Genomic DNA, 12756 nt, shown 5'->3' on the forward strand with positions numbered 1-12756 from the left:
ATGAACAAAGTGAGTTGTTATTTAAAATTTTTCATGTGAGCAGCCTATCAACAGACAAAGAGGCATCACCTCTTATTAAGCTATACTTCTGTTTCTCTACAGGATGCCCACAGCAGCTGCCAAGACTACACACATAAACTTGTGTTAAATATTTTTCTACTGCCACTGCAGCTCAATGATGATGTCTAACCTCAAAGTATGTTGCTCATTAAATTATTTAAGTAGTCAACAAATTTGGTGACTGGCACCAGTATTTTAAAAACCTTTTCATATATAAGAAACGCACAGTAGCAAAAAACCTTGTTGCGTATCATTTCCTGACCACATGTGTGTCCTTCTCGTGTTCACCATTGTGGGTGCTACACTAGGTTTCCGGTATTCTGGCGATGGGGGCTATGGTTCCCCAGGGAGAGGGCTGAGATATCCATAATCCTTCTAGACGTACAAGCAGAGTGAGGGAAAAATGACTTTCCGTATGCCTCCTTATGGGTCCTAATTTCTCTTATCTTCATGGTCCTTACATGAAATGTATATTTGTGGCAGTAGGATCATTGTGCAGTCAGCTTCAAATGCCAGTCCTCTAAATATTCTCAACAGTGTTCCTCAAAAAGCATGTCACCTTCCCTCCAAGGATTCCCATTTGAGTTCCCGAAACATCTCCATAATACTTGCAGGTTGATCGAACCTACTAGTAATAAATCTAGCAGCCTGCAACTGCATTGCTCCAATGTATTCATTTAATTCTCCGTGGTGCACATCCCAAACACACTAGAATAGGTCAGTCAAGAACAGGCCGCACTAATGTCCTATATGCTGTGGCCTTTACAAATGAACCACACTTCCCCAAAATTCTCTCTATAAACTTGAGTCAAGCATTTGCCTTTCCTACTACAATCCTTACATGCTCATTCTATTTCAGATCACTTTGCAATGTTACACCTTGATATTTAAACAACATGACTCTGTCAAGCAATGCACTACTAATGCCGTAATCAAGCATTACACATTTGTTTTTCTTGCTCATCTGCATTAACTTATATATTTCTACTTCTAGAGGTAGCTGCCTTTCATCACACCAACTAGAAATGTAGTCTAAGTCATTTGTATCCTCCTACAGTCACTCAATGATGACACTCTTCCATACACTACATCATCATCTGCAAACAGCCACAGATTGCTGCTCACCCTATCTTCCAGACCATTTTTGTAAGCAGAAAATAACATAGCTCCTATGACACTTCCCTGGGTCACTCCTGATGATACACTCACCATCGAGAACAACATACTGTGTTCTGTTACTTACGAGCCACTCACATATCCATATGCTCATATCTTTGTTAACGGTCTGTAGTGGGGCACTGTCTCAAATATTTTTCAGAAATCTAGGAATATGGAATCTACTTCCTGCCCTTCATCCACAGTTCAAATGACATCATACGGGAAAAGGAAAAGCCGAGTTTCACGTGAGTGATGCTTTCTAAAACTATCTAATTCATGGACAGAAGATTTTCAGTTCAGGGAATTTATTACATTAAAACTGAGAATATGTTCAGGAACTCTGCAGCAAATCAATGTTAGGATATTAGTCTGAAATTTTGTGGATCTTCTTTTACCCTTCTTATGCACGGGAGACATTTGCACGTTTTTGTCTTTGGTCTTTGGACAGGAGATTCGTGATGAATGCAAGCTAAGTAAGGGACCAATGCCATAGAGTACTCTTTGAAGCTAAACTGGGTTCCCATCTATACCTGGTGACTTATTTGTTTTCAACTGTTTGACTTGTTTCTCCATGCCAGAGAGACACTAGCACTCATTAATTTCAATACACCCTGGTATTTCAGATTTACAACACAAATCAAACGTTATTTTTTAACAAAAGATAATATAATTGTCTTCCACATATATAATACAATCACAGTCATTACATTTTACTTTCATCAAAGTATCCTCCTTTGGATTTAATGACTGCCTAACAAACTCGAGGCAAGTCGTCAATCAGTTTTTGTAGGTATTGTGAATCTATACGATTCCATACACCCTTAACAAAATTACAGATATGTTCCTTGCTGCATACATTTACTTCACTAATACATTTGTCTACTTCATCCCAGACCATTTCAATGGGATTACAATCGGGGCTTTGGGGTGGCCATACCATATCATTGATTACGTCCTGTTTTTCCTTTGATGCAATGTATTTGGTGCAGTATGCCAACCGATGTTTTCGGTCATTATCCTGTTGTAAGGTGAACCCTTTCCCTATTCCCTATCAGCCTGTCATCATTTGTGTGTTCTCTTTTTAACCGAGAGTGCAACAGCCTTTGCTTTCTCACCACTTTCCGAATTTCATTGCTAAACCATGGTGGGTCTTTTCCACGATTAATTCACCTACTCGGCATATCTGTTTAAACTTTGCCCATAATTCCTGTATGTCCAACACACTGGCATTAAATGATGTCACTTTTTCTATGTGTGATGCTAACAACTGCTTATCTGCTCTTTTTACCAGAAATACTCTCCTAGCCTTCTTGACTGATTTATTAACTTTAGTAGCCATACTCACTATGGGATATTCCATGTAAAGATGTAAAGAAGGACCCACTCACAATATATATATATATATATATATATATATATATATATATATATATATATATATATATATATATATAAAGATTCCAAGACTTACCAAGCGGGAAAGCGCCGTCAGACAGGCACATGAACAAAACACACAAACACACACACAGAATTACTAGCTTTCTTCAGGAAGGAGAGGGAAAGACGAAAGGATGTGGGTTTTAAGGGAGAGGGTAAGGAGTCATTCCAATCCCGGGAGCGGAAAGACTTCCCTTAGGGGAAAAAAAGGACAGGTGTACACTCGCGCGCGCACACACACACACACATATCCATCCGCAAATACACAGACACAAGCAAGGCTGGACCTTTCACTGTATGGCAACAATGGTGTTTGTCCCATTATTGCTTGCCTTCCATAATTTGAAGCCATTTTTTAATCCCATATTTCTTTTCATATGATGAGAATGAGAAGTATCGGAGATTTTGGACATTCATTTCAACTAACTGGCAGGTAAGAATTAGCATATTATTATTTACAGTACTGTTACATACCCTAATGTATAGTATAAAGACTATAAAACTGAAGTAGGTAGGGGAAAACTGAAGTAGGTAGATTATAGGTTAGGGTAAATAATATAATACGACAGCATGAACTTTCATGTAGGCCTAATATGAGTCACTTTAATGTAATTAAGTTTTTATACGACAAAAGATATTAGAGATAAAGTTATCTTGTTCAGTACTTACTTCTTAGTGTGAATGTGTAACTAATATCACTACTAAAAATTTCCCAATTTCAACCAATATTGTAAAAACAGAAAATTAAATGTGTGACATGAGTCATGTAATTTATGTCACAGTGGTATAATTTTAAGGTTAGAAGAAGAGGATGCCCTTAGCAACTGCAGAAAGACAGAGTAGGAGGAGGGAACAGTTAAAGACTGAAGGAAAATATGAAGAATTTAAGCAGAAGCATCTGGAAGAAGCTATAAAAAGCCAGCAGAAGCAAAAACAAAAGCTTCTACAGTCGAGTCAGGTAACAACTGTTATTAGAAAAAAGAAGAGCTGAAAACAATGAGAGAGTTAGAAAATAGACAAGATGCAAGAGGAGCAACAGAAGCATCCGATTCCACCCGTCTGCTTTGACCCATAACATAAGGGTGTTGTGGTGTGTGACATCATTAAGGCACAGAGATTGGGTTGGTTCTGTTTGTAGATGTCGTCTTGTTGTGTTTGATGCCGCCCTCTCTCTCTCTCTCTCTCTCTCTCTCTCTCTCTCTCTCTCTCTCTCTCTCTCTCTCTCTGTGTGTGTGTGTGTGTGTGTGTGTGTGTGTGTGTGTGTGTGTGTGCGCGCGCGCGCTTGCTTTTTGGTTTTGGGATGGCCGACCTACTTTGCAATGCCAAAATTTGTTGTTGGTAACTGGTCCCCCCGCCCTCCCCCCCCCCTCAAGTTGTAATGTTTTGTGCATTTATTCTGCACTGAATGTGTTTTAATCTACGTAGGGATGTTTGGCTTTTGAATTTTTGAGGTGTTGGTTTTTTTCGTATCGATAGTTGTGGTTCACCTTTATAGTTCAAGGGAAATGTCTGATTCTAATTTCCATAGTTTTTGCTGTAGGCTTAGGTTTTTTGGTATCGTCAGCTGCGGTTGACGTATACAGGTCAAGGGAAGTGTCCGATTCCTGTAGATTTTTGTAATTTTTTCTTTGTTCGTTACTTTGTGTGTTTTAGGATCATGGTGTGTTTTTTACTGTTATATTTAGCTTGTCCCCTCCCTAAAACCCCAATATCCCACTGTTGTCATGTTAGTTTGATTGTATTTTAGGAGGGCGATGTTATTGTCTTATTTATACACATTTTGGTGTTTGTTGCTGTGTGTATGTAGTGACATCATAGGCCCCATATTGGAGACACTTAGAATAGCCATTTCCGACATATTGATGACATCATGAGTCTAAAGCAGACGGGTGAAATCGGATGCTTCTGTAATCCTGATGCGAGATCACCAACCTAGTAAAGGAGGTTGGTCACTGTGTAAGTCATATGGTGCTCTGGATAAAGCCATGGCTCAAGTGTTGCAATTGCTTACACTAGAAAGGTACTGTCAACTATACCTGAAAATGTGAAGGTAGTTTCAATCTGGTCAGATGGACCTGCCTCTCAATTTAAAAACAAATTATTTCTGCTGCTGAACTTCAACTTCAATCATTTCATAATGTGGAAATCTATTGGAACATATCTGCTACATCCCTTGGTAAAGGAGCCGTAGATGGAATTGGTCCTCTTGCGGAATTACTGGTGTGGAATGCAGCAAAAAAGTAAAAATTCATAGTAGGTGATCCATCAACTTTCACTCAGGTAGCTCCAACTATGCAGGTTTTTCATATGTCCATTGATGAAATTCAAATAATCAATGTGAAAGTTCATTTGGCTCAAATATTTTCTTCAGCACAATCAGTACCAAACATAAAAAGCATTCACTGCTTTCACTACAAGGGAGAAGTACTACAAACATATCTGCTGTCTGCAAAGAATTTCACTGCTGCAGATCATCATACTGAAGAAACCACAGAAAGTGTGAAAACTGGAGACTGGTACAAAGCAGAGCATGACACTAAATTCAATTCTGGGGAGGTATGTGCAGTGTTTGGAAATTCTTACCTATATCAGTGCAATGGAGTGTGTTTGTCACTATTTGAAATGGCCTGTAAAATGTGATGAAATTATTAAAAAAAAAAAAAAATTAATCAGCTTGATGTTGTTAACACAAGAGGATGTTTTCAGTTCTCTGACTTAATTGAATTTACAGCCCATTTTCCAAGATGTCAAGCTCTTATAATTTTTCATTGTGTTTGAAAAGTGAAATGTTAGTGTAAAGTTTATCTTATTTGGCACATAATGTCATATTTTCATTTCTCTGCTTGCAGGAAAAAAGTTTTTCCAACAAGAAGTAGCAAGAAACATAAGTTATATGTAACACTGACTCACACGCCTGTTTTGATATATTACAATATTTAACATGGTACAAACATTTTTTGAAATCTGTAACTCTGACATTTGAATGCCAACATAATATGCATTTTCTGTGATAAAAACCAGAACCATACTCCAGGTTAGAGAACACTTTGGACCCAAAATGCACATTAGAAACAGGATGTCCCAAATTTGTAATATGATTAACAACATAAATTAAATTTTTGTTCTTTAATTTTAATGCTCTTCCCTGCTTAAATAACACACCATGACCTTTGCCTGAATAACACAATTTATAAAGACTTATAAAAGAAAATATGGGTTTATAGGTTGATAAAAAGTCAACATAATAAAACACTGATTTCAAAATGTAACTTAAATCACAATGGAATCTTCCACAGGCAATCTTTCCTTTGAGAGTGAGATCACTGTTGAGCGGATAACATCACTGAACTGCATTTTAAGCATTCTGAAATGTCTATGCGTAATTAATGTATTTGAGTTGAGTATTATCCTTACTACAGTATTCAACCAATGGACGCATTGTAGATTGGCCGACAGTCCAGCAACAGGACTAAATTTCAAATATCAAAGCACAAATTAGTAATTTTCATCAAAATTATGGGTTATGAGAACTTGTGCCTCTTGTGAGTCATTCTGTATTGTAAGAAAACTGTTCGACCCTTTACACACCAAACACAAATTAAAACAAAAAGTGACATCAATTAATTTAAAAGCCAGTCTCAGTGAAGATTAATTTAATGTCATCACTAAGTATGTAGGCTAAATGAATAAACTCACACTTGAGTGGTTAAAACTCTGTACTGCACACAGCACACTCAATAACATACCAGCATAACTATCACCTAACAGTCGAATAGAAGCTCCAACAAAAATTCCACATTTTATTATTGATGATCCGTTGCAATTTAAGAAAAAATAACGTGAAGCAGTAGGCTTCTATTTTTAAAAATTAATTCCACTTTCTACTCATCCTGTTCCCACATTCAAATTTTATCAGAAACATGGCAGCAATACACATATTTTTCTGAGAAAAATAAAAAGGGTGTTTTTGAGAGTTTCAAACAGATTTTTTCTTTAGTTTTTGCAAGAAAAAACTTATATCACAGTAGTTAATGCATAGTTCAAGAGCTTTCAACTGGCATGAGAGCCAACTATTTAGCTTCAATAGTTTTGGAGTCAAACACAGAATTATTTCTCAAAACTTTTGTGGCAAATGAGGCAGTTTCCCACGATTTCCAAGAAAAAAAATCTGGCATAATGAAACGCTGTTGGAGTTTGCAGTATTTGTTAACTACCTGGGTACGGTCAGATGTTAAAAAAAAATCTGACACATCCGAGACATCAAGGTCCAAAACTTCTGATCTGATACAGGCTGCGCCGGGTGCATAATTAATGCACTGGATGAAGTGTTGGAGAAGCGGTATCGGTGAGATGAAGTTCAAATTTATATTATGAGCTTCAATTACAGAAAAACAGAAAGCATCTCTAATGTCTCTGCAACGCTTATATGGATTTTTCAATATAACGTGACGTACCTGATACAGATTTATAAATAAACAAATAACAAAGATGACAAATACTAACATCGCACTCCATGCTCATTCTTCCGGATACTGTGTTATTTGTTCACTGGCCTTGAGTAACAGCAAAAGTGTACACTACTGATGCACAACCAATGACAACCCTTAATTAAAATATATAAAAACTGCATATACCTTTACAGGATCTTCTGTAACGTTTTTTGAATTCAAATCGTGCATGACTGATCACAGTAATCCCGTTAACACACTATTATTATTAATTTGTTTGTAACCAATAACAAACATGTCGCTCCACATATTATCACGCAATAACCCCAAAACAAACGAACAGAGAACAAAGCTACCAACGTAGCATTGGCGACAAAAACAAAATTATCGATTTTTAGCCAACAGCTGCAGGCAGATCAAAGCACCACTACATTCTCCACAATATCACAAATTTCAATTTTTATTTTGAAACAAACATAAATGGCAATTCTACAGGCGCTAAAATTAAATGAACCTATTGTATCTTCATTTTACATCTTCGAACAGCACTCTCTCACTGACATGGAAGAGAGGATTTTTGTCGGGACTGTTTTTTCAAATTCTTTCGAGTCCCCATTTACTGCTTCTGTTACGCATGGCAGGGTGACTTCCTATGTTTATAGAAAACGTCATGCATTTCATACTTTCAAAATGGTTCAAATGGCTCCGAGCACTATGGGACTTAACATCTGAGGGCCTCAGTCCCCTAGAGCTTAGAACTACTTAAACCTAACTAACCTAAGGACATCACACACAGCCATGCCCGAGGTACGATTCGAACCTGCGACCGTAGTAGTCACGCGGTTCCGCACTGAAGCGCCTAGAACCGCACGGCCACCACGGCCGGCTCACACTTTCGCAGTGGTTTGTAGACTGTAACGCTTTCGCAGAGTATGGATGTTAACGTAGTTTTATTCGACACCGTGTACTCGGAAATGTCTCGTGCTCGACCTTCTGATCAGAATCTTCAAAGTTGAAAGCATATGTCCTGTGGCAGAATTGCTAGCCAGTGGTTACAGTAGAAACAGCATCTTCTGAAGACGAAAAGTTTAGTTCAAGTTCGGTCAATCACGGCGTGACCAGCAATCCACTTACACTGTTTTTCTGATCGCTTGGTCGTGCGTAAATAAATTAATAGAATAAATGAGCAGAGAGATGAATAAAGTGCACAGAAAACTTCTATGGGTGAACTTGAAAGATGTAATCACGTTAGATAGATCCACCCATACCGGCCACGGCTTTCATGTGTTACAATGGTAAATAATTGTTGACTAAAAGAAGTCTGTCATTTAGTCAGCATGGGTTAGAGGCATAGCATGAAAGCAGCTCGAAGTATTTTCTACTATTGGGTCATTAATAAAGTTTCTAACTCTTGCTAAAAGGTTGAGCAATATTATGGGGGACGTAGACTGTATCATAAAAAAAGTGATGCAGAACTAAACGATGCACACACACTGGGATTGTGCACCAGAATGTACTGCCATTTACAAATAAAGTTGCCGATATAAACAGTACTTCTTAGCATCAAGTAATGGATGTATGTTTTAATTCTCTTTTTATGTGAACATTGGCAACAGAATGAGTATTACCAGTCCAAAAAATGTATACAGACTGGTTTTGTAGAATAAAATGAAAACCTGAAGGGAACTTGTTTTGTGTAAAAGAAAGTTTAGATTATAAGAGTAGCCTCTATATGCATGCTGTGATTTTTATCTAAATTTTATTGTAACTTTATGTGAATGTAATAACACACATAAATAGATGCAAAGTAAAAAAAGCACTATACACACTTGATATGTTGCTATGTCAACCTACCTTACAGACATTTTTTTAAGCACACACAGTGAACATTGTATTTTACTTGCTCCACACCTTTCGACAACCCCCCTTAAAGTACAAATCACAAGCTTTACAAATTTCGTTATCACACAGTCATGGTAATTGTTTCATAATAGCATTTCTAAATTTTTCAAACTTTGATCTTTGTAAAGCTTTGGTCAGTATGTCTGCTAACTGTTCTTCCGAATTACAATATTTTATCTCGAACAAACCTTCTCTCTATTGTTTGCTAACATAGTGAAATTTTACATCAAAATGTTTGCTTCGTCTAACCAACTGTCCTGATTTGGTCATTTGGATAGCACTTTGATTGTCTACATGACGAATGATTTTCACTTTTCTTCTGGCTAACTCTTGTATTAGGGTTGTTGTTATTGTCTTCAGTCCTGAGACTGGTTTGATGCAGCTCTCCATGTTTCATACAGTAAAGCTGCATGTCCTCGGGATAAATTATGGCTGTAGTTTCCCCTTGCTTTCAGCCGTTCGCAGTACCAGCACAGCAAGGCCGTTTTGGTTAATGTTGCAAGGCCAGATCAGTCAATCATCCAGACTGTTGGCCCTGCAACTACTGAAAAGGCTGCTGCTCCTTTTCAGGAACCACACGTTTGTCTGGCCTCTCAACAGATACCCCTCCGTTGTGGTTGCACCTACGGTACGGCCATCTGTATCGCTGAGGCACGCAAGCCTCCCCACCAACGGCAAGGTCCATGGTTCATTGGGGGTGTATTAGGGTATTGATGTGTTTTATTTCTTTGGTTCATTTTGCTGCTGAAATGTATTCTCCTTCAGTTGATGAAGTAGTTGTCACACTTTGCTTCTTGGAACACCAACTAATGGTAGCACCATTATAAAGAACTATGTTGGATTGGCACACGAGGCGGAGGGTCAATGTGGAGGCTGGCCGTGTGGCATCGCCTGCTCTGCCTGTGAGTGGACATGTGGCTGCTCCTTCAGCAAGGTCAGAGCAGGCACACAGGGGGAGGGGTTTATTAGTGACTGGGAGCTCCAACGTTAGGCAGGTGATGGAGCCCCTTAGGGAAATAGCGGGAAGGTCGGGGAAGAAGGCCAACGTTCACTCTGTCTGCTTGCCGGGGGGTCTCATCCGAGATGTGGAGGAGGCCCTGCCGGCGGCGATAGAAGGCACTGGGTGCACCCGACTGCAAATTATTGCTCATGTCAGCACCAATGACTCCTGCCGTCTGGGTTCAGAGGTCATCCTCAGTTCGTACAGGCAGTTGGCGGAGTTGGTGAAGGCGCAGAGCCTCGCTCGCTGGGTGGAATCTGAGCTAACTACTTGTAGTATCGTTCCCAGAACCTATCGCGGTCCTCTGGTTTGGAGCAGAGCGGGGGGCTTAAACCAGAGGCTCAGACGATTCTGCGATATGGGGTGCAAATTTCTCGACCTTCCCTGTTGGGTGGAGAAATGTAGGGTCCCCCTCAATAGGTCAGGCGTGCAATACACGCAGGAAGCGGCTACAGGGGTACGTGTGGAGTGCACGTGCGGTTTTTTTTAGGTTAGAGAATTCCCTCCCTAGGCCCGACAAGACACCTCCTGAGACGCGGCAAGGTAGGAGTGGCAAAATGCAACAACGAATAACAGTATTAATGTGCTAATAGTAAACTGCAGAAGCGTCTATAGAAAGGTCCCAGAACTGCTCTCATTAATAAACAGTCACAATGCCCACATACTACTAGGGACAGAAAGTTGGCTGAAACCAGACGTTAACAGGAATTTAAATCCTAAACTCAAATTGGAATGTATACCGCAGAGACAGGCTGGACAGTGAAGGGGGAGGCGTGTTTATAGCGATAAGAAGTGTAATAGTATCGAAGGAAATTGACAGAGATCCGAAATGTGAAATAATTTGGGTGAAGGACACTGTTAAAGCATGCTCAGACGTGGTAATTGGATGTCTCTATAGGCTGCCGGGCTCAGCAGCTGTTGTGGCTGAGCACCTGAAGGCTAATTTGGAAAATATTTCGAGTACATTTCCCCACCATGTTATAGTTCTGGGTGGAGATTTTTATTTGCTGGATATAGACTGGGAGACTCAAACGTTCATAACGGGTGGCAGGGACAAAGAATCCAGTGGCGATAACAAGGAATCAGCGTTCATAAAGCGGCTACTGCATCCATGATTTCAGCCGTAAATAGAAATATTTTTTTAAAAAATTAGAAAGATTTTTCTGTTTAGCAGAAGTGACAAAAAGCAAATTTCAGAGTACCTGACGGCTCAACACAAAAGTTTTGTCTCAAGTACAGATAGTGATGAGGATCAGTGGACAAAGTTCAAAACCATCGTACAATATGCGTTAGATGATTATGTGCCAAGCAAGATCGTAAGATATGGAAAAGAGCCACCATGGTATAACAACCGAGTTAGAAAACTGCTGCGGAAGCAAAGGGAACTTCACAGCAAACATAAACATAGCCAAAGCCTTGAGGACGAACAAAAATTACGCGAAGCGAAATGTAGTGTGAGGAGGGCTATGCGACAGGCGTCCAATGAATTGGAAACTAAAGTTCTATGTACTGACTTGGCAGAAAATCCTAAAAAATTTTGATCTTATGTCAAAGCGGAAGGTGGATCAAAACAAAATGTCCAGACACTCTGTGACCAAAATGGTACTGGAACAGAGGATGACAGACTAAAGGGCGAAATACTAAATGTCTTTTTTCACAGCTGTTTCACAGAGGAAGATTTCACTGTAGTTCCTTCTCTAGATTGTCGCACAGATGACAAAATGGTAGATATCGAAATAGACGACAGAAGGATAGAGAAACAATTAATATCACTCAAAAGAGGAAAGCCCGCTGGACCTGATGGGATACCAGTTCGATTTTACACAGAGTACGTGAAGGAACTTGCCCCCCTTCTTGCAACGGTGTACCGTAGGTCTCTAGAAGAGCGTAGCATTCCGAAGGATTGGAAAAGGGCACAGGTCATCCCCGTTTTCAAGAAGGGACGTCGAACAGATGTGCAGAACTCTAGACCTATATCTCTAACGTCGATCAGTTGTAGATTTTTGGAACACGTATTATGTTCGAGTATGACTTTTCTGAAGACTAGAAATCTACTCTGTAGGAATCAGCATGGGTTTCGAAACAGACGATCGTGTGAAACCCAGCTCGCACTATTCGACCACGAGACTCAGAGGGCCATGGACACGGGTTCCCAGACCAATTGTGTGATTGGACTGAAGAGTACCTAGATAACAGAATGCAGCATGTTATTCTCAATGGAGAGAAGTCTTCCACAGTAAGAGTGATTTCAGGTGTGCCTCAGTGGAGTGTTGTAGGACCGTTTCTATTCACAATATACATAAATGACCTTGTGGATGACATCGGAAGTTCACTGAGGCTTTTTGCAGATGATGCTGTGGTATATCGAGAGGTTGTAACAATGGAAAATTGTACTGAAATGCAGGAGGATCTGCAGTGAATTGACGCATGGTGCAGGGAATGGCAATTGAATCTCAATGTAGACAAGTGTAATGTGCTGTGAATACATAGAAAGAAAGATCCCTTATCATTTAGCTACAATATAGCATGTCAGCAACGGAAGGAGTTAATTCCATAAATTACCATGAGAGTACGCATTAGGAGTGATTTAAAATGGAATTGTCATATAAAGTTGATCGTCGTTGAAGCAGATGCCACACTGAGATTCATTGGAATAATCCTAAGGAAATGCAATTCGAAAACAAAGGAAGAAGGTTACAATACACTTGTTCGCCCACTGTTTGAATACTGCTCAGCAGTGTGGGATCCGCA

The 12756-nt window shown here is 39.5% G+C and overlaps 1 protein-coding gene across 3 annotated transcripts in view; it reads right to left on the reverse strand.

The window, feature by feature from the left end:
* The window catches only part of LOC126295221 (zinc finger protein 697-like), a 138354-nt gene extending 130868 nt beyond the window's left edge, over nt 1–7486 (reverse strand). Inside the window, exon 1 of one of the 3 annotated variants that reach the window (XM_049987563.1) lies at nt 7290–7486. In XM_049987563.1, the coding sequence (XP_049843520.1) occupies nt 7290–7334 (45 nt within the window). In that variant the 5' untranslated portion in view covers nt 7335–7486. The remainder of the gene's footprint in view (nt 1–7289) is intronic. The other 2 variants (XM_049987561.1, XM_049987562.1) reach the window with 2 other exon arrangements.
* Nucleotides 7487–12756: the final 5270 nt, after the last annotated feature.

The sequence above is a fragment of the Schistocerca gregaria genome, chromosome 11 (assembly GCF_023897955.1).
Source record: "Schistocerca gregaria isolate iqSchGreg1 chromosome 11, iqSchGreg1.2, whole genome shotgun sequence".
Taxonomy (NCBI): domain Eukaryota; kingdom Metazoa; phylum Arthropoda; class Insecta; order Orthoptera; family Acrididae; genus Schistocerca; species Schistocerca gregaria.